General features: G+C 49.2%; 9 protein-coding genes across 9 annotated transcripts; 6 read left to right on the top strand and 3 right to left on the bottom strand.

Annotated features, from left to right (window-relative positions):
• Positions 1-2305: 2305 nt before the first annotated feature.
• Positions 2306-3297, bottom strand: VFPPC_03529 (6-phosphogluconate dehydrogenase; the record flags this gene model as incomplete). Its single annotated transcript, XM_018283022.1, has 2 exons — positions 2306-3184; positions 3253-3297. 2 exons carry the CDS (start codon positions 3295-3297, stop codon positions 2306-2308), a joined length of 924 nt encoding a protein of 307 aa, XP_018147725.1.
• Positions 3298-4919: 1622 nt separating this feature from the next.
• On the top strand, positions 4920-9026 carry VFPPC_03530 (acetylglutamate synthase; the record flags this gene model as incomplete). Its single annotated transcript, XM_018283023.1, has 8 exons — positions 4920-5096; positions 5165-6856; positions 7645-7736; positions 7811-7892; positions 7962-8044; positions 8124-8727; positions 8792-8923; positions 8991-9026. 8 exons carry the CDS (start codon positions 4920-4922, stop codon positions 9024-9026), a joined length of 2898 nt encoding a protein of 965 aa, XP_018147726.1.
• A 611-nt stretch (positions 9027-9637) lies between these two features.
• VFPPC_17495 (NADH-ubiquinone oxidoreductase 29.9 kDa subunit) lies at positions 9638-10470 on the top strand (the record flags this gene model as incomplete). The annotated part of the gene is made up of 3 exons (XM_022429198.1): positions 9638-10179; positions 10234-10338; positions 10404-10470. 3 exons carry the CDS (start codon positions 9638-9640, stop codon positions 10468-10470), a joined length of 714 nt encoding a protein of 237 aa, XP_022285775.1.
• Positions 10471-10897: 427 nt separating this feature from the next.
• On the top strand, positions 10898-12214 carry VFPPC_03531 (hypothetical protein; the record flags this gene model as incomplete). Its single annotated transcript, XM_018283024.1, has 1 exon — positions 10898-12214. One exon carries the CDS (start codon positions 10898-10900, stop codon positions 12212-12214), a length of 1317 nt encoding a protein of 438 aa, XP_018147727.1.
• Positions 12215-12268: 54 nt separating this feature from the next.
• Positions 12269-14382, bottom strand: VFPPC_13483 (embryonic ectoderm development protein; the record flags this gene model as incomplete). Its single annotated transcript, XM_018291258.1, has 10 exons — positions 12269-13031; positions 13096-13196; positions 13258-13317; positions 13374-13535; positions 13594-13614; positions 13673-13798; positions 13879-13956; positions 14053-14129; positions 14227-14266; positions 14320-14382. The coding sequence occupies 10 exons, from the start codon at positions 14380-14382 to the stop codon at positions 12269-12271; spliced, it is 1491 nt and encodes a 496-aa protein (XP_018147728.1).
• Positions 14383-15323: 941 nt separating this feature from the next.
• VFPPC_03532 (Yip1 domain-containing protein) lies at positions 15324-16349 on the top strand (the record flags this gene model as incomplete). Its single annotated transcript, XM_018283025.1, has 3 exons — positions 15324-15399; positions 15461-16028; positions 16100-16349. The coding sequence occupies 3 exons, from the start codon at positions 15324-15326 to the stop codon at positions 16347-16349; spliced, it is 894 nt and encodes a 297-aa protein (XP_018147729.1).
• A 1099-nt stretch (positions 16350-17448) lies between these two features.
• VFPPC_03533 (DEAD/DEAH box helicase) lies at positions 17449-19129 on the top strand (the record flags this gene model as incomplete). The annotated part of the gene is made up of 4 exons (XM_022428337.1): positions 17449-17844; positions 17937-18531; positions 18599-18999; positions 19058-19129. The coding sequence occupies 4 exons, from the start codon at positions 17449-17451 to the stop codon at positions 19127-19129; spliced, it is 1464 nt and encodes a 487-aa protein (XP_022284626.1).
• A 609-nt stretch (positions 19130-19738) lies between these two features.
• Positions 19739-23295, top strand: VFPPC_03534 (DEAD/DEAH box helicase; the record flags this gene model as incomplete). The annotated part of the gene is made up of 3 exons (XM_018283027.1): positions 19739-21251; positions 21312-21863; positions 21974-23295. 3 exons carry the CDS (start codon positions 19739-19741, stop codon positions 23293-23295), a joined length of 3387 nt encoding a protein of 1128 aa, XP_018147731.1.
• A 1293-nt stretch (positions 23296-24588) lies between these two features.
• Positions 24589-27349, bottom strand: VFPPC_03535 (nitrate reductase; the record flags this gene model as incomplete). The annotated part of the gene is made up of 2 exons (XM_018283028.1): positions 24589-25484; positions 25567-27349. 2 exons carry the CDS (start codon positions 27347-27349, stop codon positions 24589-24591), a joined length of 2679 nt encoding a protein of 892 aa, XP_018147732.1.
• Positions 27350-27370: the final 21 nt, after the last annotated feature.

Raw genomic sequence — 27370 nt, forward strand, 5'->3', positions numbered from 1 at the left:
TAGCTGCGTCGAGCGGAGCACATCGTCGGACCGATCCAGCAGGCCAGCTACGAGCCAAGATTCCTCTCCCATCAACGACGCGGTTCAGATGCCGATTTGCATTGAATGTCGACATCCTGTCAAAACGCTATGGACCCAATATTCTGGTGCTGGTGATAAGTCCAGCGGACACAATATTCGGTTGACGGTCTGCCGCAACTGCGGACGGTTTTGCGACAAGTATGTTGAGCATGACTTCGTCGTGCTTTTCATAGATCTGGTTTTGATCAAGCCGCAGGTATGGCCGACCAAAATTTGAGCACTCCATGCACATGGGGAGCTTTTGCTAATGATGGACTGCACTTCAAATAGGTGTATAGACACCTCCTCCACAACACATTGATGCGAGATGGCGACAAATTCGATGTACGTACCCCTGCCGCACGGGCAGCACAACTGGCCATAGCCGTGGATAGAACATCATGCTTGAAAAAGAGGTCACTTGCTGACTGGCAGTTGTTCCTGCCACCCGAACAGCCCTCTATAATCCGACTTGGGGTCCTTCTCCTGCTTTTTGATGTCTACTTAACCTGGGCGCGAATAGAGAAACAGACAACGCCAGCAATACTTCCTGGCGAAAGTAACCTGGGGAAACTCGCACAGCAACCCATCGTCGTACAATATCTCTTCTTCCTCATTCTATGCGCCATATCAACGCTAGCCTTCCATCTTAGCATTCGATTTCTTACTTGTTCACCGTTCTCACCACTAAACGCCTTGGGAATTATGCCACGTCACGCTCGTCCAAATTCAGTATCAACTGCACTCCTAGTGTCTTCGTCAACCAAGCTGTTTCCTATTCTTATGGTTATATGGGAGTACGAGGTTCCTGCGGCCGCAAGGTCGTTAGGCTGGGCCGTTGTCGCAAATAATGTAGAGGCTCTGCGAATCCTGCTTGACTGCAGATATTATACAGCGTGTATTCTGGCGATAACAGGTGCAGCCTCAAGGTGGGCTGTAGGGCGAATAGCACTGACTGCTGCCGGTCTTGGGGATGTAGACTCTATCGGCGAAACAAGTGTAGCCGCAGACGGTAAGGCTCTTTGGGCTTTATTGATGCTGGCAAGGGATTGGGCTAGCCGGCTAGCTGTAGGTTGACGACGTATGAACTCTGGTGGAGTTAAACATAGGTAGGTAGCTGTACGACTCTGTGGGCTTCCACAAATGAATAACACTTAATAAGCTAGGCATACAAGGTCCTACCATTGCCCACCTGCACGTCTGAAATATACAATTTCTGGCCTGAATCGGAGTTACAGCTCATGGTTATCAATTCACAATAGCCGATATGTAGGGTGATTTGGCTAAGGTCAGACACTATGACAACTCTAAAGTGCAACTGCATAGCTTCATAGGTTGCACAGAATGGTGTAGGCAGACGCTCTTCCCCTCCTCAACGATTACATCTTTGATCGCAAGCAAGGGAAAACAAGAAAAACGCCGGTTTGAAAGCAATGTAATCATACAACGAGGTCCAATTTTGAAACACTTCTATGCCTTTCTTTCGTAGCGGTAGAACTAGGTCTCGCTTGCAACATGGGTTTATTGGAGTCCGTTCAGTGTCCTATGAATTCCTCTCGCAAATTGTTTCTCTTCGGTTCGATAAGGGGATGAAGCTGTGCCAGGAAAGTTATCGCCCACATGAGGTAGCAACTAACGATCGAGAGAATCAGGGACGATCGCCAAAGGCTGCGGAGACAATTCAGAGTCAGTAACAAAACCGGTATTAAAGGGGGTCTAAAAGTTTGTGATCTTGGAAAGGGGGCACGCACACTTGATTCTCGCCTTTGGGGGCAAGAAACCACGACGCAGCACAGAGTGCCACGATAATAACGAGGCCGATGAAGACGGCGTACCTAGCGGAATGTGGTTAGACAAGACGAGTCAGCAAGACAATATTGGCTCGACAGATCAGTTACCCTTGAGCCATCTTTAAAGCTTCTGGACAAGGTACAGCAGCGTTGGGAGATAGTATACCAGCTCTGTCAAGTCGCGAGTTGCAGCTGGGCTAGAGACACACTGGTGCCAACGTCATGGTAGTGGAAACTCTTTGGGTGGAGCAGTGGACAATCAGTTTCAAGTGCTTAGTCATGGCTCGGTGTGTATACCACACGATGGATGATGAACTCTAGACTACCCTGTAGGAAAGAAGTTCCTCCATCGCCCTCAAATCCTTGACACGGCGAGTTGACCAGAGGCAGGAAAATAATCAACAATTACAACGTATAATTACATAAAATATGGTAGGATATGTATTGATGCGTTTCTACGCTTCGTTTTCAAATTTCAACCCTGCCTCGCCTCTTACGGCTCCGTACACACCAGTCATGTCGCCGCTTTTGCCGCAATGCTCTTTGACCTTGGCGAAATGTGTATCTGCAATTTCCAAGGTCATTAGCTCTGTACCTGCAGATCGCGCCATGCTTCTCGCATGTGTCGCATCTTTACGAGCCAGGTCGATGGCGAAGAAGGGCTCTGCGCGTTTGTGGTACTCTCCAGATAGCATGCTGGTAGAGCAGGCTGTGTAAGCGCCAGGAAACAAATATGACACAAACTGGTGCAATACATCGGTTCCAAGACCAGATTTTTCTGCAACAACATGTGCCTCGGCAAGCTGCTCGACCATATTGAACACAAACGTATTCCCTAATACCTTGAGCATTGTCGCTTTTCTGCACGGTTCATCGAGGAGATCAATGACAGAGCCAGCCATGACCCCCTTGAACCAAGGGCTTGCTTTCTCGGCAGAGGATCTCGGACCTGCAAGCACCCCAATAAGCTGGCCAGCATCTGCCATGGCTGGCGTCCCAAATATTGGTGCGGCCACGAAGTCCGCGCCAGCTTCCGAAGCTCGTTGTGCGATCAGCTCCGTTGTGTCTGGGTGGACTGTAGAGCAGTCGATGAACAACTTACCCGTAACATAACTTTGGAACATGACTTTGAAAAGATCCTGCACCGCATCATCATTGGCAACACAGGTGAAAACAACATCCGCCTTCGGAATACCTAGCTCAAGTGACTCGACAACTTCAGCCTTTCCAGCAGGTAGCGTTGCCACTAGCTCCAGAGCCTTTTTGGTCGATCTATTGTACAGCAACAAAGGAGAGCTGAATTCCCCCTTCTCTACGATATTCTTGGCCATGCCCTATCGACCGGGTTAGAATGAGCGTCATGGACAGAGTTGCAAGGCCGAATCGATGGAAATACACCCACCCTCCCCATGTTGCCCAGTCCAATCCAAAGAAGAGTTGGCGCCATAATAGGGTATATGTTGGGTTGTTGGATGGGAAGTTGTTTCTCGTTGGTGATTGTGTGGGCTGTAGCCTAGTCGCTCAATGCTACTAGAATACAAGGCGCGTTCGATCAATAAGGCGTCTAGGTGCGAGTTGATAAGAAATGATATTTTGAGTAACAAGGTAAGGTGGAATTCAACATTGAAGAGGATGCAACGAGGCTTTTGTCCATCTGGTATTTGGGCCTCGGAGACGCAAGGTGTTGGAGATCTTTTTGATGAAAGCCTTCACCGCATATAGATGTCACCAACGAGCGGAGTATCGCAGATACTGATAGTTGGCAACTGTCGAACGGTGACGACGTTCTCGAGGGGGAGGGAGCCTTGACTCCGTTATCGCTCGCATTTGTGAAGTCTCCAGTTGTGAAACCCAAGATTGGATCTTGCCTTTTCAATTACGTGTTTGTATGGGTCTAATGGGTGCTTCCTCGTTCAGCGCAAAAATTGACCACCTACGTAGGCGCTCTCTCCTCAACACTCTAGTTATCGATAGATTCAATGTTCGATTCAACCGTTACTAAAAGTTAGTAGCCCAAGAGACAGGCTTCAAAGTTGTTGCTGCATGTGGTCCATTCCTCCCGCCCAAGATCAGGATGAGGACGGCCATCATTTTCCGGGTAGAAAATACAGTTTCGTGACAGATTCCGCTTTATGCACCCGCATCACAGAGAACATAGATTTGAAGATTGTGACATCTCAATTTGGGAACTCTGAAGTCATGTTGTTGCTGATGCTATGTCCTTTGAACTTGACTCGTTTCTTTCTGAAGGTCATGAATGATCTGAATGGTCTGTGGCACTGTGCCGGACCCACATTGGCCTGACTTCCAATGATCTCAGTGCTGCTCGGAGTGCTCTCAAATGCAATCAATCAATGAATCAAATCACAAACCTAGAATTCAATGTTGACATTTGTCTGGTATTTTGGCTGGTGGGCACATGCGACTTGATACCTCTGAAGTCAATTGAGTGTCCGAATGTCCGTTTAATTGTTTGCAAGTTGTCACCAGACCAAACTTTACAGTATCAATCCGCACCCCCCGCCACCTACCATCCAGCCAACTCAACGTGCTGTGCTGTGTGTCAACCAGCACAGACCACACCAGACCACACTGGACTGGACCAGACATTCAAGTTATTGCGGCATCGCACGGCTGGGCGGCCGCCCCAGAAAAAAGTTCAGCACGGAGAGTCCCCCGTTGAGTCACTTACACCCGGCCGACATCAATCCACTTGACATTTGATCCTGCAGCAATTCGCAGGAGACAATATACCACCACCAGACACCTGCCATCCACCGGACATTGACCACTCTCAATGAAGCATTTGATCACCCACCTGGGTAGATAGCTGCAGAACTGCAGGAGAGTACAGATATTATCGGCTTTGGAAGACGTACGCCGGCATCGACTTTTGGACCTGGTCAGTGGATAGTTTCGGGCAGCCTGCCAGGACATCTCACGAAGTGTCTGTGCTGGCTGTATTGCGCCCTGATAGCTTGCGATGCTGAGCGTTTTCTTTTCTGCGTCATGACTTGGAGCTCTGTCGGACATAGCGCCTCCGGCTGCAGGGGAGCTTCCTTTGCGACCATGAAGACTCACTCTTTGATTCAAACCCTCGGTTGGCATCATCACGCTGGCCGTTACAAGCGACCTTGTCCGGTTGGTGTGGAATCAAACCGAATGTACCTCCGCCGTGAGCGTGACTCTCCCCGCTGGTTATCAACACCCTCAGCATCCCGAGCAAAGAAACAAGCGCTTGACAGAGTGAGATTCTCTCCATTCATGGTTTCGCTTCAACAGGAGACTTCCTCGTGCTAACTAAGCTGGACTAGGATGTCATTGTCTCCGTCCTCGAGGCCTCAGCCACGCGGCGAGATGCAAAGGGGTATCTTCAGAAATATGCGTCAAAAAACCCCAACTCTTTAGAGCCCGTCATGAACAGTGTGAAGGACCAGCAGGCTAAAGAAACTGAGGTGGACAATGCTGAACCCATCAACGCCGCTATTGTCAAACTGCAATTGCCTCAGGAATTATCGCCAGAAACTCTCTATGGGATTGCAAAAACTTTATCGCAGCTCCGTACCCTTGGGCTGCTTGCGCTTGTGGTTGTGGATTGTGGCGATGAAGCTGACCGGCAAATATTTGACAACGAGGCCCTGCGGCTTTGCGAAGCTGTCGACTCGTTTGGGAGCCCCGGTGCGAAGCTGGCCGACCATGTGTTTCTCAAAGGGGGCTCTGATGGGCATGCCTCTGTGACATCCAAATTTTGCGATGACATGCGAGTTGATGATCAGTATCTATTAAGGCGAGCGCTACAGCATGGTATGGTCACCGTGATTCCATCTTTGGCCAGACAAGATGAGATATCCTCTCGCACACCTGCAGATTCGAACAAGGCGACTATTGCGCTGGCCAAATTCTTAGCCGGTCTGCAACTGGATAGCGAAAACAGTGATATGATTGAAGGGACAACGCCTCCACGCCCAACAAGAATTGCCTCTGTTGAACGAATCATCATCCTGGATCCAGTTGGCGGGACGCCCATGGCCCGACACCCTGAGGTTTCCCATAGGTTCATAAACCTAGAGCAAGAGTATGACGACCTGATTGGCAGTCTAAAGGCCAACGAATGCAAAATTCACTTTGGGGATGTGCAGAGACATATTGCGAACCTGAGCCTAGCCAGGGAAGCACTCTCCATTCTGCCGCCGACTTCTTCAGCCCTTATTACTACCCCCTTTGCGGCTGCTAATGCAAGACCCAGTACGGTGTCCCATCTAGCTGTCCGTGCAATAGGATCCCCTCCCTTTGGTCTTGATGGCATGGTTACAACCAGAAGGCAGAAGAACCCCCTTCTGCACAACCTGTTGACAGATCGCCCTGCCTTTTCCCCGTCGTTACCTCTTCAAAGAATTCACGATGAGGAACGAGGTTGTCTGCAAAGCGCAGCGTCTGGATCCGCTACATTAGTAAAAAAAGGCATGCCTGTGACAGTATATCCAGATCCCAAGATACACAGATGGCGACCCCCAAAACCTGGTTGCTCTCGTTTTCGGCTCACCGACAACTCCATAGATCTTCCACGACTGATTTATCTTATCGAAGACTCCTTTAATCGCAAACTTGATGCGCGACATTACTTGGCAAGGGTCAACGACAACCTGGCAGGCATTATCATTGCTGGTGAATATGAAGGTTGCGCTATTTTGACTTGGGAACGCCCTGCCGACGTTGACGAGCAAACCGCCCATGATACTGGCCGACTAGTTCCATATCTTGACAAGTTCGCAGTCTTGAAGAATCGCCAAGGAAGCAGTGGAGTCGCAGATATAGTCTTCAACTCAATGGTGCAAGACTGCTTCCCTGAAGGGGTTTGTTGGAGGAGCCGGAAGAATAACCCTGTCAATAAGTGGTATTTTGAACGATCTACCGGAACTTGCAAGCTTCCAGACTCTAACTGGACCATGTTTTGGACGACACTTGGCCTGGGAAGTCGACATTCAACCTTGCAAGACTACGAGTCGGTCTGTAGGGGAGTACAACCATCATGGGCAGATAATAAACATGTCTTAGACTAATCCAAATATTCGCTTACGCGAAAAGCTGAAGGGCGTTGAGAGATAAGTGTCTGGACGTGATCTCCCATATGTATGAAAGTGCACATTTCGTAGACGCAATCCCCATCATCTGTGTTAGCTCGCAGGGCGGATTCCGCGGGCTATGGCCTGTTCTACGAAACGCAAGCTCATGATTGTGTTCCAGTGTCACTAGATGACAATATAGGTGTCGCCGCTACAGTGAGGTTTAAATGAATCAAGTCAACATTTGAATTGTTATCCAGTTTGCTTTCCCATAACAAGCCACCAGTCAGCATGTGAGGAGCCGTCCACTGCGACATCCAACCCACTCCCTTGTCCCCTGTGCTTCCCTCTACTCCGTGGGCTTTACTCCGTAAAGGGTCTGGTCACCAAAACGCGACAATCACGTGCGACCCACCTCCAGCCTGGCTTGAACTGGCCAGTTGCAGTGACGCGGCAACCAGCACAGTGCAAGGTGGAGAGCCAGGCTACAGCACATGGACAGGTGTGAATTCCCAAGGTGGGAAGCTCCAAGACCAGTCAATTGACTGCAACAATCTGAAGTGCTTCTGTTGCCGTCATTTGGACCCGCCCCTGTTCAAATTCCATTGGAGAGACGGCAAGGTATTTCGCTTGTGACAACCTGCTTAAGTACCCAGACCACATCCCTGAGCCAGCATCAACATCAGAGCTGACTCCAGGACACCGCATTCAGCACTATCTCACCTCTGTAGTTGAAAAACATCCCGTCAGCTTGTCGAACGAGTCCCCATATCCTCATCAGTGCTTTCAAGATGGATTTCAAAAGTTTTGGCAAGAACCTCTCGTAAGTCGGCACCACTCAGTTCTCCACGGAGAGTGAATTGTTGTGGTAGTCAGACTGACTTTGCCGCAACACAGCGATTTTGGAGCGCAAATCACGCCTTTTGCGTCGCGCACCTTTCAGTTCACCAAGGAACAATTTGGCCAGGCTGAAGACAAGGTATCTGAACTCCATGTTTCTGCTTTGAGCTTGTCTCCGAATTTGTCGCTGACTGCATACGCATTTTAGACCCAGCTCCCACCGGACTATATCGACCTTGAGAAGAAGGTAGATGCCTTAAAGCAGGCTCATCAAAAGATGCTCGCCGTAACGTGAGTTCGTGGTTCATGCAATTCCGTCTTACGCATATCCATGGTGCCGCAACTTGTACGCTAACTGTTCCTCGCGAAGTTCGCAATACTCGAACGAAGCCTACGACTACCCGCCTAACATTAAGGAGACATTCCAAGACCTTGGGCGTACTGTGAGCGAAAAGGTTTCTCTACTTTCCTCCGCAACTACCACGGCAGAGGCACAAGCCGCTTTGGTTGCGCCGCCGAGCGCCAAGCCGCAGCCCAAGACCTTCAGCCATGCCGTTGCTCGCGCCAGTTTAGCAAGCAGCCAGCTTCTGCACCAAAACCACACCGGGGCCGGTGAAGATCAATTGGCCACTGCACTTGAGAAGTATGCCATCACGATGGAGCGAGTAGGTGAAGCTCGTCTGTCGCAAGATTCCCAAATCCAGAGCAGTTTTCTTGCTGGCTGGAATACGACCCTAAACACGAACCTCAACTTCGCTACCCGCGCGAGGAAGAATGTGGAGAGATCAAGGCTCTCTCTTGATGCGGTCAAGGCTCATGCCAAGGGGACCACCTTCAAGCTCGGCGGGCATGGTGCAGGTCGCCCTGAGCAGCATGACGAGCAGGAGCTTAGCCCCGAAGCCCAAGAGGAAATTGAGAAAGCAGAGGACGAATTTGTGACACAGACCGAAGAAGCTGTCGGAGTCATGAAGAATGTAAGCATTGGGATGATAAGATATCCTTATGTTACCAAACTTGTAACATTAATACCTCGTTTAGGTCCTCGATTCTCCCGAGCCGCTTCGAAACTTGTCCGAGCTGATTGCTGCTCAAATCGAATACCACAAGAAGGCATACGAGGTCCTCAGTGAGCTTGCTCCCGTAGTTGATGGTCTGCAGACTGAGCAAGAAGTGAGTATTTTCGCAACTGATTCGATTAGCACGTAGTTGGACTAGTATGCTGATACTAAACAACCAGGCTAGCTACCGAAAGAGTCGTGAAGAGGCGTCCTGATCTCACGCATAGGGTGGTATCCATGATTATAGCGGTGCACGACATTGATTTAAATCATGTTGATTTACTGCTGCATTTCCATCGTCGATGGGAGCAGATGTGTGCCGGCACTCAAACATGCTGCGGCCAAACTCCGTTTCGTCTTTGTTTTTTATTCTTTTGTCCTCGCACCATTCTTTCTCTGTTCTTTTTCTTTTATCTTATTCTCCTTTCTGTTAGCAATGGATGTTGGGCAAAGTTGAAATGTAAGACTTCTTATCAACACACTATGGGTAGGCACAGTCGTGGAATAATTTGTCTGGTGGGTAAGGATGTTTGCTGGTGACGAGAGACACTGCATAAATTCTGTATTGCATACTTCTAGCCTTTATATGAATGTGCATTCGTTCCGACAATAACAATAACAACCCCATCCATGCTTCTGAAAATTGAGTAGAGATGGCCGCTTGGCGACAACGATAGTCACGTGATACACCACGTGATACGGTCTCATTGGTAATTCTTGCCTCTGATTGGAGCTATCTTTGCTCAGCAACTACCATCAACTTGCCTTGGCTAACGCAGACTTCTCGTCACTTTGTCCCCAGACAGAGCCATTGGAACTTGCGAACATGCGGCCGACATTCCGCGTGCTTGCGCGCTACTTGGAACCAGGCACTCCCACCGGCCTGGCCGGTCTCTGGACTCATTCCACTCCTCGATCGACGCTGCTATATCTGTACGGAACCACCCTCAACAAACTTCAATCGATACCGGAGACCTCTCTGTACCGCCAGTCTGTTGAAGCTGTCACGAAGCACCGTATGGGTCTCGTGGAGCAGATCGAACCCCCTGGATACAGCGAGTGGGCCGCGCGAGCGAAAGAGCTTGTCAGCAAGAACCCCGAGCAATTCCGAGTTGCCAGTGGCCGCGTTGATGGTAGCGAAGCCAGAACAGTGAAGCTCGGAGACCGAGTGTTTGTGATCGGGGCGAAGCATGAAGCTGGCGATATCCGTTATGAAGAATGGGATGGAGAGGCTGACGAGGGTGGTGAGCTAGAAGGTATCCGAACTCCTGCCGAAAGAAAGGATCAAGTTATCTGGGCTGAGCGAAAACCATTGGAGGATCACGAGAAAATTGAATGGGAGGACGAACCTCAATTAACTGCTGAGCAGTATGACTCTCACCGGAAACTATGAAATGTCCCTATGATCTGACCGTGTAGCAGGGTACAAGAACTGGAGCAGAAGATTGGGTCCGGGCTTATCGAGGAAGTCATCCAGGTCGCGGAAGGCGAACTTCGTATTATTGAAACCATGGAACAATCCCGAATGTAAGCACTGCCACAAGTTGGATAAATTCCCGCACGTGAACGACGGTTGCTAATTGTACAATCAGCTGGGAGGATTTGGAGGACAAGCCTGTCGAGGGACAGTGGGAATACTTCGACAGGAAAGGAATGTAAAGGAGGAAGTGAATTACTTGCTCAGATGTAAAGTAGATTGACTCTCTCTGTATATGCCTCATTTTCTCTACTAGACGACAGACGAACTGTCATCAGCCATGTTGCTTTCAGACGTATAATCTTTGTTGTGTTGCAGTGACTTTCTGTGAATTTATACCCGCAGTATAAGAGCTGCCTTTTTGTATTCCCGGCCATCGACCGTGCCCCAGATTTTATTTGAAGGCTGCAGAACAGAGTCTCGGCCAGCTTCCCGTAAAGAATCCAATGTAACTAGGATGTAAATCAGGTGATGCATGTTGGTAGGTACCTAGGTAGTTATTGGGGACCTATCAATGGTGGGTCCACCAAGCATTTTCTCAACAACCACTACTCCAACTCAGCTCACGACTGACCAGCGGTTATGCCCAGAGAAGACGATGGACACACCATGCCTGCGCCGCGTAATTTGGCCAAGCGTAAACGGGTGGATTCAGGAAGTTATGATAAGAGGCATGGTGGCTCGCGTCCACCACATTTGCCAACAACTACAATCAACCCGTTTAGCCGCTCTCCAGGGGAGATACGTCAGTTTTCTCTCGCCGGGCTCAAAGACACCGACGAAGACCCAACACGTGAGGTTGAACACTTCCCTCACCGGGGGATAAAGTATGAAGCATTTGAATTGGGTACGTCTGAGGGAGAAGAGTATGTGGCTGGAACAGTGGAATCACATCCCGCAGAGTTGAAGCAAATGGCCAAAGACCACGGAAAACGAACTACCCAGAGACGAGAGAGGCCAGAATTACCAAGAAATCGATTGGATGTACTGCTGAGATCTATCCACCGATTCCTCGATAGAGGGGAAATAACAAAATCAGCAAGATTGTTCAGTATCATTCTGCAGCTCCGCCCAGACAGCCGGCCACTTGATATTCGTCAACACAACTTATGGGCAATCGGAGCCGAAATAATCATGAGACAAGGCGAGGACGTAGCTCTATTTCGTCAAGGACCAGAAAGTCGTAACACCGAAAACAGTGATGCGACGCCAGGATTAGCATCTGGACCAGCAAGCTACAGACACATTCGCATCCCGAGAAGATGGGGTTCACCAGCCAATGTCAACAAACTAAAGGCCTATCTTGAGACCCTCATAAAGAAACATCCATACGACCACAAATTTCCTAGAAACACATCGGCATTAGATTTTCAGCTTACATTATTTAGCTGTGAGTTATACAGCTGCCATGCCATGTACTCCTCAGCATGTTCATCTATTTGTAATGAGTCATTCGAGTGGACAGAGGTATCGTCGCAAGAAGGAGGCCAGTACTCTGGAGGCGAGTATGAGGATCGGCTTGGAGCTGGGGTTGGGCTTGAGCAACCCTTTTCGCACACGCGACCACAGAAGCAAAGGAAACGTGGCAGGCTACATGCATACGACACTATGAAAGATGTTGCCAAGAGAATGGACTCGCTTATCAATGAACTACCCTACTCGAAAAACGTTCTCTTCCTTCGACTGCGGGCGACAGTGTCCCTTTTCATTGCCGACCTTCTGACTCCGGAAATAGGCAACGCGAACGAGATATTCGCGGCTAAGGAGCTGGAGAAAGAAATCGCCAGCAGCATGTTGCAAAGGGTTATGGATAGTGGTGGGCAGACTGCCATACCGTTGATGGATATCATTGGCCAGTGTGGAGGACTGGATTTGGAATCACAACGTCGCCGATTCTATGCATCACTACCAATTCGAGGCAGCTGAGTCATTCCTAACAATTGGCTGGCTCCGATAGATGAGGCTGCTGCGGCTTCTCAATCATGTCTCGATGAGAGATGGAGCTCCTTTGGCCCATCTTTGTAAAATCAACATTGCGTTGGAGCTTCCTACTACCACACACCATTCCCCCCCCGGGCTCCATGCTGCTTGCCTTCCAACAAAGTTTGCTGAGGAAGACTCCGTTTTATGAGCCCGGAGCGGTTCATGGGGATCTTCCATGCTGTATCGAGATGCCCACGATTCTAGCGTTTCTAGGCTATATTCACTTGTTTCTGTTTGGCCCGTTTGGCCCGATGCAAGCGAGTCTCTGTCACTGCCAACCCCTTTAAATCTACCCATAGCATCTGCTCTTTGCCGAGGGGTGAATGGTTTCAGCCAACTTGGGGCCATAGCCCCCTTTGACTTGCCGTGCAGGCCTGCCATGAACTCATGATACACACCGATTCTCCGAAAGTCCCAAAAGAAAATGTTGCCTGCCGCATTGCAAAACGCAAGAACCGGGTTTTGATCTGGGACGTGAAGAAGTTTGAATCGCATGAAGAACTGAGGACCGCAGTTTGGGGTATGGAATTCCAGCAAGCGTGTGTATTGCGATGGGCACTGTGGTAGTGTAGCCGGAACAAATGCAGATCGTGTAAGGCGATCTGGATCTTCATAGCTTGTTGGGATGACGTTTTGCGGTGTTGGAGCAGCACTTTGTGGTGGCGGTGGCCCTTCTGATGAGAATCCCTCGATTCTCCAGAGGACAATGACATTATCGTGACAAGCGCGGGAAAGGATACAGTCCCCAAAGAATGCAACACTGTGGCAAAGTTAGTTGCGAGGGTAACATACAAGGTGCTTGTTGAGAGCGTGCGATCATGTACCAATCAACGATACCACTGTGAACAGCGGAAGTGGAAAAGTGCGGATAGTGAACCTGAAGAGGGGTGTCGATTGCATCGGTTGGAAGATCTGGAATGGTCCACTGCGAGCCATGGGCGTAAGCGAGGCGATCAGGGTTTCAAAGCCTGGGGTTTGAGACGAACCAGATTAATTATTTGGTCATGCCCAGCTGACAGAATATACCGTCCAGTGTCATGAAACGCCTTGCACAGTTAGGTTCTGTTGGTGAAGTCATGATGCCGATACGTAATGCTCTTACAAGGGACAGCAAATTCCAAGAGTGGCCTTCTCCGGCCAGGATACATAGACATGGCTGGTCCTTGTGAACAGGATCCAAACTCCATATTCGAACACTTGTATCATCCGAAGCTGAGGCGATAATATATGGGTTGATTGGCGACGTAGCCAAATCGTTCACGTCCTAAAGAGATGTGAGCGAACAGTGACTGCAAGCAACGGTGACCGAGGGAGCTGCTAACGCCTCCATGCCCAACAAAACACTGTTCCCATTAGTTGATTCTAGTTCCACCGAGGTTATTGAAGTTACTTTATTATTACCTCCACAAGACTTCCATCTGAGATGTCGTATATTTTGACCTTGGCATCAACGCCGCCAACGCAGATGTACGGGGCTCCTGAGACAGGGTCCTTTGTCCATGTACAGCAGCAGCCGGACGCCTCATCCTAGCAAGTAACGAACAGCGTCAGTATTCGCACCGTCATGAGAGAATTAAGGATAGGTTCTAGAAGAAGGCAGTACGCACATCGTCATCTCGAATCACGTTGATGACTTCGCATGGATTTGACTCGCCGCTGCTTTGCGACAATTTGCAGAGAACGATCTGACAGGAAATTAGCGGAGGGACATGATGCATTTGTATTTGGGGGCAAGTGCTCGGAGCCTTAAGGCGAAACGAAGTTCGAGGTGATGGCCTTACATGCTTCTTGCTCACAGCAGCAAAAACTGGAGAACAGTCTAGTGGCTGATACGGGCAGAACTTAATGTCAAAGAATTCTGTAGTTGAAGAGGGAATTTAGAATTGTACACCCTATTTGAGTGCTTGGCACATTCAATGTGTTGAAAACGAGGCGGCGAATAAGGTTCGTCATACCTGCTACATTGTCATCGTGGCCGAGAAACCGCGTATCATTCTAGGAACACAGTTAGTATCAGTTATGATAGTCCGAATCGGACCTCGTCTTACCTCAAATGCAAGCGAAACGCGTAATTTCGGTAGTTCAAAGAGGGCGCCATCGGTCGTAGCCATGAGACCTTCAGAAACAGAAGGTAGGTCAGATTGAGGTTGCGCATGCAGCACTGTGGAGGGTATCGCGTAAAAAGTAAGCTAAGGCGGCGTAGGTTTATCAGCACCTGGGGCGGATTCGTATCAAATAAATCGGATTCGTTCAATTGGGTGTCTGTAACGGCTTGATCGCGTCAAAGGTCAAGGGAAGAATTGATTGCAGATCCGTCTGTGTGACTGCTCAAGTGTCTGGCGGCTCTAAAGCTGAGGAGACCGCCTTAGCCTCTCCTGCTGTAGGTGTGTCAGTGTTCTGAGTAAGTACTTATGCCAAGGGAAAAGTATTACCCTGCTACGTAATATTGATAAGCTATATAGCTTGTTCTTGGCCCGGTAGAAGTCTTGAGAAATAGCGATGATTTATCTTTGAAATGGAGTGCTGTAACTTGGCAGATCACGTCGGCTTTCAATGTTCGTAAGGGAACGAATTTCAGGGCTGACAGTTGACATTGGATGCTCGAAATCGGCGGAAGAAGCTTGGTCCAGCATGGGTCAAGTCTGGTTGGTTCAGGAGACACCAGACTGTGAACCATTCTCTGAATGGTCCCACCGTCTCCCTTCTTGGTCACCAACGCTGCTGATTGGATGGACTGCCGTGATCTTGGTACCTGCAACCTAACGCAACGTCAGCGCTGCAGGCGAAGCTGGCCAGATCCATCACTTGTGGAATCGCCCAACATCAGCATTCATTGTGCCCTCGAAGCCTGCCTCCACGTCGAAGGAATTAACGAAGCCGCACACTTTACACGAAACCATTGACAAGTCAACTCTGTGTCAGTGTCCTAACGCAGCAAGGATCACGACATTCTTTAACCAGAGCGCGCCGTTTGGTCACATGTTGTGTACCTTTCAGGAGTACTGTAGCCAAGAGACCCTCGTGTCGTTGACAGCCTCCGTTCCTACTCAGCATGTCTTCTTCAAGTGCCAGAGGCAACTACAGCCATCCATCTCTCGAGGATGATGATTTGATTGACCCGGATGATGGTATGCAATCTCCAAGCCGTTCTGACAACCTCCAGGATCAACAGGTTGCTAATGGTACCAGCCGACTTGAATGATTTCGACGACCCTCTTGGAAACCAAGCTTCACGGCAGCCGCTGTCGGGGAACATTGGCTCCAGCTCTTCGCGCCCCCTCAACGAAAATTACCTCACTTCTTCAATTCCCGGAGAAGACAGGCGAGCGCCACAGAATACCATAGATGAAACTGTATGGGAGACGGTGCGCCGCGACCTTCTTGCTGTGTGGGCCAAACTGAGAGAGGTCTTATATCCCCGATACCTCCTTGGAGGCACAATGTTCGATTCGGAAGGCGGTTTACGTGGCGCCTACTCAAATATCCGGGGAGCAGGCATTACGGGAACGAGAGAAGAGCTCACCGGACTCGCTAGCCGCATGATGGATGCAGAAGCGCTATTGCAGAGTAATATGAGCCCGGGGCTTCGTGACTGGGATCTCTGGGGACCACTAATCTTCTGTCTCCTTTTGAGCCTCCTCCTCAGTATCGCTGCCCGGGCTGAGCAAAAAGATACGGTCTTCAGTGGGGTGTTCGCCATGATATGGCTTGGCGAAGCAGTAGTTACTCTGCAAATCAAATTATTAGGTGGAAATATGTACGTTGACAACGAGTCGAATTACACTTTCCCATCGGGCGGATGGTATTAACCAGCTAACACATTACCAGCTCCTTTGCGCAAAGCGTCTGTATCATCGGCTATACGCTGTTCCCCCTTGTAATTGCCGGGCTTCTTTCTGCTTTGGGCTTGCACTGGATCCCACGCATTCCCATCTACATCATCCTGGTTGCGTGGTCACTGGCCGCTGGCGTGAGCATTCTCGGTGGTAGCGGTGTTGTCAAAAATCGAGTTGCTATAGCAGTTTACCCACTCTTTATTTTTTATATCGGGCTCGGATGTTTGTGCTTTATTAGCTGAAACATGCGACTTGACAAACACAAAAGAGTATGCAAGGAGCTCATCATGGCCGGAATGATGTGGTGCGCACTCTTTACAGAGTTCGACGCGCAATAAGTGAGATGGCATGAATTGTTTAAGTACGCTATTTGTATTAGTAGACTCGACAGTTGTTCAGTAAACACTGGAATGAGTATCCGCAGAGTCTAACCCTCTCCTACTTGTTCCCGTGTATCAAGTTTCTAAGACAACCGTTCCTAAACGTGCAATTTCAGCGACAAAATCATTTTCTGAGGGGTTGTGCCCGAATTGAGCTTGCACTTCATCCAAGTACACTGAATGATGCCTAATATTGCAGCGATTAGTCGTTATTTTCTCCGCGACGGTGAGCAATACACATGCTTTTATGACCAAGCTGTCAGGTTTACATGTATATGTCTTGCTGAAAACGCCACATGCGTCTGCAATTGAAATTGGCCAGCCCTCCCAGCGACAGGCTAGCCACTTGACCCCTCACCCGAAATGGTGTCCCACGGGGCGGTGAAGAGGGGCCCTATGGCTGCTCCTGGGGTGCTAAGAAGAGGAATCGCAGTGATTGGATCAGCAAACCGCATCCAATGCCCAGATGTTCCACGCGTGAGCCTTGCAGCAGAGTCGAGGTAAAGAGCAACTAGCCAAGGCCTTGTCCCAATGTATGCAGACAACACAACCCGCCATAACCCGGCTCAGCAAAGCAAACAGCAACACGCAGATTGAACGCAACACCAGACATACAAGTGACGACTTCACTCACAACACCGTTTGGATACATTTTAGCTTTTGTCCTGCTCTTCTTGATCCGCCTTGCCCTCGAGGCAATCGAAGACCTTGACGCAACACAAAACTTGTCTGCCACAGAGAGACTGTAGTAGCTGATTCCCTAGAGCGTAATTTGAGTTGAAGCGAGGCCTTTTAACCGATACATCTACAGCTTGTATTTCTGCCTTACCGCCTCACTCCCGAAGCTACCGCATTGCGCCCGCGGTAGTCCGCTCCGACTCTGTCAATACGCCCCGGATTTGCACAGAACTCGCTCTTTCCATCTTCATCGAGATCACCTTGACAAACTCGTCTAGCCGCCATGGCCGATGATGTTCAAGGAGCGGGGGCTAGCCCCAAGAATGAACCCACGCATGTTGAAACTACCGAAGATGCCGAGACTCGTGCCGCAAGACGGGAGCTTAAGCAATCATCCATCTCTGACCAACCTGATAGCCCAGGTGTCGTGCCGACCGCTGATGACAACCGGCCAGAAACACCTAGTATAGGGATATCGGCTGAGAAGAGCGACGAACTGAAGGAACAGGTCTCGTCGCCCAAGAAGAAGCGCGCCCATGACCAGCTAGATTCAGAGCAAGAGCCGCAAGAAAACGATGCGACGAGCGTAACCTCCACCGACTCCGCCAAGGACAGAGCAACTCGTCTTGAACCGGAAAAGAAGAGACACCGTGATGGAGAACCTGTTGATACAGCATCGGTACGTTCCAGTCTATCATTGTCATCGCGCCATCATTCCCCCGAAACAAGCTCTGTCTTGATTCTCAGCTAACAGTGGCTGAATCTATGTAGCAAACCCCCCATTCGAATAAGACAGGAGACGACCAGGAGAAGGACACCAACAACGCGACTGGCCAATCGACAACGAACGCCTCTAATAATGCCTTTGCTGGCTCTGTCTTCGGCAAATTAGCTTCTGGCTCCTCTGGTTTTGCAGCCTTGGGGTCTTCTCAAGGTAGTGGGTTCGGCTCAGCCAAGCCGACTCTGTCATCATTCGCTTCCACAAAATCTGCACCAAGCGCAGAACCAGACTCTACTGGAACAGACAAAATGCCGGCAGCTGCCGCTCCAAAGCTTTCGTTCGGGTCGAATTCCGGACTTTCTCCCTTTGCAGGACTCGGGTCGGGAACTAACGGAATTGGAGGTGGTGCATTTGGCTCCAGGTTATCGCCGATTAAGCCATTAGGCAGTTTTTCCGGCCAAAGCGCGAAGGCACTCCAAAGCGAGAAGCCAGCAAGACCATTCGGAGCACCGGAGAGTGATGTGGATGATGATGGCGCAAATGAAAATGCGGAAGGGGAGGATGACAGTCAACCTGATGACGAGGAACGAGGGGCGTCACCAGAAAAAGATGGCGATGACAAGAAGCGGCACAGGCTTCATAAAGGTATGTTGAAATGACACTGATCTTCATGTGCTACGTATTTTGAACTCGTCATTCATGCGAATAATAGTTGCCATTGACGATGGTGAGGCCGGTGAAGTTACGGTTGTGTCTGTCAGAGCAAAAATGTTTAGCCTTGACAAGCAATCGGGTTGGAAAGAGCGAGGAGCTGGCATGCTAAAAATCAACGTTCCCCATGCAAGCGTTGAGTTTGATGACAACGGCGCTGTAATTCAAGGCAGCTTCGACGCCTCAGCACTGGAAACAGGTGACAACGGGGCTGATGGGAACTCTTCTGGCCCAAAAGTCGCTCGTCTCATCCTGCGTCAGGATCAAACTCATCGAGTCATTTTGAACACTGCCATTCTTCCCGCGATGGAATTCCAAGAGAAGGCTTCCTTGAAGTCTGTTGGTATCTTGTTCACAGCATTTGAAGGAGTAGAGACGAAGCCGGTGAGCATTACGATGAGGGTAAGATCTTCAAGCTTCTTTCCAGCTCTAACTTTCAGATGTACTGACCTGTTTGCAGATGTCAGCGGCAAACTCAAAGCTGTTTTTGAACGAGATTAGTGCCATACAAAGGGAGCTGAGGGGGAATTAGTCTGCCGTGCCTGGCCTGCGAAATATGATTAAGTTGCAAATGGAATACTCGGCCCAGAACTTCTCAATGAAAGGTTTTGCAAAGTTGCAGTTTGGCTGTACTTTGGCGCCCTGAATCGAGACAAAGCATCGCGATAGCCGTACAGGTTCAGGGCCGTGTGCTACTTATAAGAGCGCAGCTCTTAGCATGTACATCGTGAAGCGAGCTTCAGAGACCTAAGCAGTGTACGACTGTTTATGAAAGGCATTGACGACGTTATGTACGAATATGGAGCATGACAAATAGGAGACATCAGTCACTTAGAGGCTATGGGAGGGAAAATTTAGATACTTCGGTTACTAAATCCCAGTTATTAAACCAATGCAGAAGATACACATTACACATTTATTAGACTCTTGTGTGCACGAACTTGCTATGCTGCAGTGAAACATTATTGCGCGCACGTGACCTAGCGTGAGTTTCGTGACCACCCACGCTGTTGTCCATTCACGCACAAAATATCAAACTCGAACAGACTCAGTGATACTTTGCGAGACTGGCATCTTTGCTCCTTAGCACCGATGAATAGAGTGCATCTTCACGTGATATACCTGTTCTTGCCACTCTTCCATGCATCTTGAATCTGGTCTCCATGGTCAGCCGACAAGGGAACATCCGAGCCGTTCCAGTAACAAACGCAAACATTCGTCCCTGGACTGTCCGAGCCATACACGCGATGGAAGCGAACATCTTGAAACCCCCTCTACCTCTAACGATGATGAAACTGAGACCAAAGGAGGTGGCAAGTCTAAAGCATGCGCAAAGAAACAACCCACTCGACTGGCAGGTTGCGTCGTAGAATGGCCAGAGAAGTTCAAGTCGCTGGACAGGACTCATAAAGCTTTGAACCTGGTCTTCACATTTTGTTGCACTCGGAAGCATCTTGCAACAACGTTTGAAACCATAAAGCCAACGGTGGAAACTCATATCGGACGACCGCTAAGCGAGGAAGAGGTGGCTTCAATTGTCGCATTGCGGCCCGAAGGCATTAATTTCGCGTACGTGGATGAGCTCATGTTGCAACTCGATGTCAAGGGGTCAGAAAGAGATAACACTTTCAAAACGTCAAAATCCTCCCGCTCTCAAGGGCCAGCACATGATGCTTCAGTAGGTGGATGGACCGGATACGAGAGCCTAGACGACTATCGTGAGAATCAGACAAGCGTCAGAGGCAGGGAGGTCTTATTCTTCGAGTTTATCGACGGAGATTTGAAACGTCAAATTCAAGACAAGAAAACAGGCGAGCCTATAAGGCCCAACCGCAAACTCCGCGATGAGCAGCTTAAGATGCCCATTTACGGGCAAAAACAGATGACACAGCTAATCGAGAGAAGGAACCGAAAGTTCGCAAATGCCATAAACGCCTTTCTGAACAAATGCGTGGAGGATAAGCAGGATCCAGGCACAACACTTTCGCATCTGGCGCGGGCATTTATCCCCAAACCATCCCCAGTTGAAGCGGTCAATGCAGAGATATCAGCAACCACAATCCCAGAAGATATTCCGGAAGACCGTAAATCGATACCGGAAATTGTCCAGGAATTGAAAGATAGCCCCTGGTACACAGGACAAATCGTGCCGGATGGCCATAGGGTCTTCGAGTCTCAACAAGCTATTTATGGCGATCTGGAATTTCTGTTGACACAAAACCTAGTAAACGCGCTCTATAATGCCAAAGATATCACAAAGTTCTATGCTCACCAAGCGGAGGCCTTAAACAAGCTAAATGAAGGGCAGAATATCGTCGTGGCGACATCGACAAGCTCGGGGAAATCATTGATTTACCAGCTCCCTATCCTACATGCCCTGGAAAAAGATCGCAACTCTAGAGCTATGTATATCTTCCCAACCAAGGCGCTGGCTCAAGACCAGAAGCGAAGCTTGAGAGATATGCTGGCCTACATGCCCGGCATGGAAGACATTGTCGTGCAAACGTTTGACGGTGATACGCCAATGAATGAGCGTGCTTCAATTCGTGAAGAAGCTAGGATAATATTCACGAATCCTGATATGCTTCATGTTACGATTTTGCCGCAGGAGGAGCGCTGGAGATCATTTCTGAAGAACTTGAAATATGTCGTAGGTCTGTGCAAATCAATCCAAACCCCTGTTTCCTGTCTTGCTAACATGATGCTGGATCAAGTTGACGAACTCCACTATTACAATGGGCAACTAGGCTCGCATGTTGCCTTCATCATGAGAAGACTAAGGCGCGTGTGCGCTGCCGTGGGGAATCGGCGAATCCGCTTCATTTCTTGTTCTGCTACGGTTGCCAACCCGAAAGAACACTTCCAAACAATATTCGGGGTGGAAAATGTGTCACTGATTGACTACGATGGGTCGCCGTCGGGGCGTAAGGAATTTTTGTGCTGGAACACGCCGTACAAGGACCCTGGTGATCCTGCAAGCGGCCGTGGAAACGCGAAGTTTGAATGCGCGAGACTCTTCTGCGCGCTTTTGTTGAGAGGCGTTCGAATCATAGCTTTTTGCCGGGTTCGAGCACAGTGTGAAGTTTTGGTCAACGCCATTAAGCAAGAACTCGAGTCCATTGGCCGACCAGAATGCATAAATCTAGTCATGGGATATCGAGGCGGCTACACTGCCCCAGACCGCCGCCGTATTGAATCTGAAATGTTTGAAGGCAAGCTACTAGGGATTGTTGCCACTACAGCGTTGGAGTTAGGCATCGACATCGGTTCGCTTGATTGTGTTATGAGTTGGGGATTTCCCTACACACAATTGCGAATCTGCGTCAGCAGAGCGGCCGAGCAGGACGAAGGAACAAAGACTCCTTGTCTATCCTAGTCGGCGACGGTTTCGCAACGGATCAGCACTACATGCAAAATCCCGACGAGCTGTTTACCAAACCGAATTGTGAGCTCCAAGTAGATCTCAGAAATATGCTGGTTCGAGAGGGACATATACAATGTGCGGCCTACGAGATGCCCATTAGACCGGGGCAAGATTGTCAGTATTTTGGCTTTGACCTGCCTGAAATATGCAAGGATCGTTTAGTAAAGGACGAGATGGGGTATTTTCATTGCCATGATCGATTTCGGCCACAACCCTCTCGCTACGTCGCGATCAGGGACACTGAAGATGAGCATTTTGCTGTTATTGATATCACAAACGGTCGAAATATCGTCTTAGAAGAACTAGAAGCTTCTAGGGCTACATTTACTATCTACGATGGCGCCATATTTCTTCACCAAGGTACTACGTACCTGGTGCGAGACTTCATCCCTGATAAACACATGGCGAAGGTAGAAAAAGTAAAGGTGGATTGGACAACTACGCAGCGCGACTTCACAGATATCGATCCAACCGAGACCGAGGCGATTCGGAAGATCGCGTCATCATTGTCGCAAGCTTACTATGGAACAATTAAAATTCAACAGAATGTGTTTGGATACTTCAAAGTGGACAAAAAGGGGCGGGTTCTCGATGCAGTTCAGGTTGACAATCCGCCGGTTATTCGGTATAGTAAGGGAATGTGGTTGGATGTTCCAAAAGCTGCACTTAACATTCTTGAGGACCGACGTCTGAATTCGGCGGCTGCTATTCATGCTGCAGAGCATGCCGTTATGAGTCTACTTCCTACATTTGTCATAAGTATGCCGGAAGACGTTAGGACTGAATGTAAAGTTGCCCTGAAGGAGTTTTCTAAGAAAGAAACCCAAAGGAAGCGGCCAGCAAGACTCACATTTTACGATGCCAAAGGTGGAGCGAGTGGTTCTGGTATCAGCACGAAGGCGTTTGATCATATAGATCATTTGCTTAATATGGCGTTGCAGAGGGTAGAAGCCTGCCAGTGTGAGCGTGGCTGTGTTGAATGTGTTGCGTCAACCCTGTGCAGAGAGTCCAACGAAGTCATGAGCAAGGCTGGCTGTCGTGTTGTGCTGAGAAGTTTGTTGAACGTGGAAGTCGATGTGGACGACCTTCCAATGGGACCTGAAGAGTTCAGCCCCGTGGGTATCGAGACGATTGTACCGGCCCAACCAATACCAGCTCGAGGTCAAGCAAGAGTGATTGTTTCGAGCATGCGAACATCGGGACAAGGGAGACAATCAGAGAACGTCGACTCATCCGCTGGTGGATTCGAGCGATGGGTCGACATGGGACGCTGAAATTGTACAGTCGCACAGTGAGACACTAGGAAAACACAGATGTTATTAAAAAGAGACGAAACAGTAAGGCATAGAGCCACTCCCTGGAATGATCAACGTATTTAGGTTCCATTCCAGTATCCTTGGCCTCGTAGCTTTCCAAAAGGACGGGCCCCCTCTGGCGCAGGAGGTGCAACCAGAGGAAAATGAACTAAACCATTGCTTGAACCTGCTTTTAGAATCGGTGTGGCCCTGTAGGCTTAGTTTGTTCTGCCGAAATCTCCCCTCGCATTCACCTTGGCTTCACCCGTGGGCATGTGCTTCTATAGAATAAGGCTTGCTGTGAGTTTTGTATTAAGGTTCTCTCAGAGTTGTCCAAGGGTTCCTGCTCAAACGCATTGCCGGCTAGAGCCCATGGCAGCAGCAAGCACAAGGGGATCCCTACTTGATGAGCATGTAAAGGTTTATGTCAACGCTCATATATACATGAGCCTTCCTCTACGAACTTTGGTCTTTGTTGCCACGAGTGGGTGGTCTAACACGTGCCATTCCAAGTGAGTTGGTAAACCGCTTCTTCATTCTTTTCTTGCCAAGCAATTAGGTTGATGGGGGATCCGTCATGGAAATAAAGGTGGATTGTCGTTGTGGTTGTGCCATTATGAGCTTCAACCAAATCATGCTGCCCTTCTCGGGTCTTTAAGCACTTGACCATCTCCCTGTACCACGCAGCTTAGAAACAGAGGGATTAAGATACAAGTGGGCGTTCAATATGACCTCCCACTGTAATCAACTTGCTGTTGGTGCTACTTGTCCTGGCCGGGAGATGAGTTTTAAAGCACAGCTTCAGACACATTCGTCGGATGTTCGCTCCTCTAGTTGGCCGGTGTATGCAGCTCAGATTCAGGTAATGAGGATCATAGAGAGGAAGAAATACAGTATACAATTAGTCATCATGGCTGAATGAATTATTGCGTTGGAAGCCTCGGTAGCTCTTCTGGCTTTGACAGCGATCACGCTGGTTTATCAGCCTGAGTCCATTCTCAATCCGCCAAACATAACTGATCTGTTCATGATACCACTTCTCTCTCACTTGGTGCAGAAGTTTGCAAAGCATCTCACCGCAATTTATGACGCGTGGGATGATTGAATGGGTTTTGCCCTGGCCACGTTCTGAAGGTTACTTCGCAGACTACGCCATTCTGCCGGCGATGTTCTGCGCTTTGAGTCTTTATTGCACGGCTTGCGATAGGGGGCAGGATATGAATTCTTATTGTTTGGCCATCTTTTCAAACATCTTCCTTTATCCCAGACTGCTTAGAATATGATAATATCTTCATCTAGCCAGCCTAGATCCCTTAGGATCTCGTGAACACTCGTTTCCATTTGGCTTGGACCACAGAGCAAGACCATGTCGTCTTTGTTTGGCCGCGGTGAACCTATTTCGGTCGAAATCATAGTCATGCCAATTCGACCTTTTCGTCCCTTCCACGTAGGAGACGGGCGACTGAGGCAGTAAATCAGGCGGCATTTGCGAACTGCACTCGACGCAATCTGGTCGAGGCGTGATTTACACAAGATATCTTCTTCCACACGATTTCCATCCAGGACAACGCACTCGGTAGTGTCATCCCAATCCTCTGCTACTGCTCGCAATACCTGCAATATAGGTGTGACACCTGACCCGCCGCATATCATGTTAAATCTGGACACCCGGCGTCTTTTCCCAGATACCAAACAGAGACCTTTTCCAAGGTACTCAAATTTACCCACTGGGCCCTTGAAATCAACAAAGTGGCCAGTTGGAACGGCATCAAGTGCTTGTGTCATTTTGCCGCCTTTTCGACCTGGGGCGTCATGGTAAATTTTGATCAATACATCAAGCCACCCTTGGTCCGACCCTTTAGAAATGGGGGTATACGCCCGAATTACTGGTTCTCGGGTTGCGGGATCGCGTATCCTCATCATCAGGTGCTGGCCGACAGGCAACCCAACTTGTTGTTGGTTGTGATCCAGTTTGAACCTGAATATTTTGGAATCAGGAGAAACTGTGAGCTTTTCATGCAGAGGTGCTTTCGTCCAGACTTTGGTATTGAGAAACACTGCTCGAGTAGGATCAACTTCAGAGACTTCACCAGCAAGCTGTGCTCGTGCAGGTTCGTCGAGTTTACCAATGTGGTATTCAGGCATCATTGACTTGGCATTTTCACTGTCTGAGATAGGATTAGGTTAGCAGCAAAGCTTTAAAACTATTTGAGAAGGGTCCTTGTCGGTTTGCTGAAAGACTGTTCTTACGAATGGTAACAAACTCCTCCGTGACATCTTGTCCGGCAGCTCCAAATATTGATGCTGCACCACCGGGGTGCTTCTCTAGGAACGGTGTACCATCGAATACATGGCCGTTCACAATGAACCAAGGGTCCTGTTCGCCACTGTGTTCTTTAATTTCGTCCATAGTGACCAGACGATCAATTTCGGGATTAGTCATGCATATGTCTTTTTCGATTTCTCGATTCGTCATTTTCTCAGCTTCACCATCTCGTCTCTCCCCCCATGAGCCGTTCGTAAGATTTCCTCCTGATTTTTTCACCCGCTCCATCCACCCACCAGGCATTAAAGCAGGTTGTGTAGGGTGCTCAAACCGTAGCGTGTCGCCATCATTATGGACCACGACTCTGTACCAAGGGTTATTCATCATACCTAGGACGCTCCAGTACATGTCCCTTGGCTGTACCATGAGGCTTTCGTCCATTGCCCGAACCATGATGTCGGCCGTCGATTTGAGTTCGTTCACATCAAGGGTGAGGTCCCAAAAACACCAACAAAACGAAGTTTCTCTCCACCACATATCTACCCTTCCTCCATAGAGCGTTTCTCCATCTGGGGCCAAACGATATCGGTCTTCGGGGTAATCTATATTCGCCAATCTCCAAGTTTTGCCCTTGTCTAAAGTAACCTCCATCCGCGTAATACGTTTGCCTCCACCCCCGTATGCGTAACCCCGTATGTTGTAGGTGCTCGTGCCGCTATTCATGGGGAGCCTTTCATCATGCGCCGGATAGCAGATGGCGCTGTTCGTATTGAGGTCATATATTGCATAACGCTCGTCTTTCCATGTATCTGGCAGATCGGCACTTGCTTCAGGTGTCACCATAGTTGGCAAAACTCGGTTGTCATAGATGTGGTACCAATTGTCGCTAGGCTCTTCTGTGACTATAATCCTTTTCAACCACTTGACACTACGGCCGCCTATTTGCCCGGGGATGACGACACGGACAGGCTTGCCATGATCAGGGTGTAAAACACAACCATTCATCTTGTGGGCGACCATGATACCTCGATTTGGATCCAGACACCAGTTCAGCTTGACGGACGTTCCATAATAGCCATTAGGTAACTTATCTGCTCCCTCGAAACAAACGTATCTCGCACGTCGCCTAGGTTTAGCCTTGGCGATTAAATCACCAAGGACAACACCCGTCCACAATGCTGTTGATAGTCCTGCGGGACCCCAAGAGAATCCCTTAGATTTGCGAACCACATTCTGTTCCTTGCGGCGATTTCCGGCGCAGACAAGTGTGATTGGGTAGGTCACTTGCTCGTAATCCGTGATGAGCTCCTTGACACTCAGTGTAAAGGGGTTTTCCACCAGACCCTCCACAGTAAACTCCCACCGATCCATGTCACTGTCGTCACACCGTGGCACTGGGCCATGGTTTCGGACATAGTGAAGGTTCTCACTGGTAAGGAATCCCTCATCGTACAGATTGGTCAGAGGAGGCTCGCAATTGAAGGGGTGGACGCCAGTTAGCCGAATCAGACGGTCATCTCTCTCTACGTGGTTATCTGGAGTCTTGATGTCCTGTGGCTGAACTGACTTTCTGCCATTTCGTGGAGGGAGAGGGTAGACAGACGTGTCGTCACTCGATGATGTAGGCGTTCCTGGCAAGAGAATATCGTTGGAGTGACGATCAAAACTGCACCTTCTGGACTTTCCGACAGTGCTTGGTGGACTAGGCGGGAAATTAATGCTTGTTTTTGGTAAATTCAGTTCTGAGCTGCTCCTAGATTCGACCATGTTGAAGCAAGTTTCCTATCG

This window comes from Pochonia chlamydosporia, chromosome 2 (genome assembly GCF_001653235.2).
Source record: "Pochonia chlamydosporia 170 chromosome 2, whole genome shotgun sequence".
Taxonomy (NCBI): domain Eukaryota; kingdom Fungi; phylum Ascomycota; class Sordariomycetes; order Hypocreales; family Clavicipitaceae; genus Pochonia; species Pochonia chlamydosporia.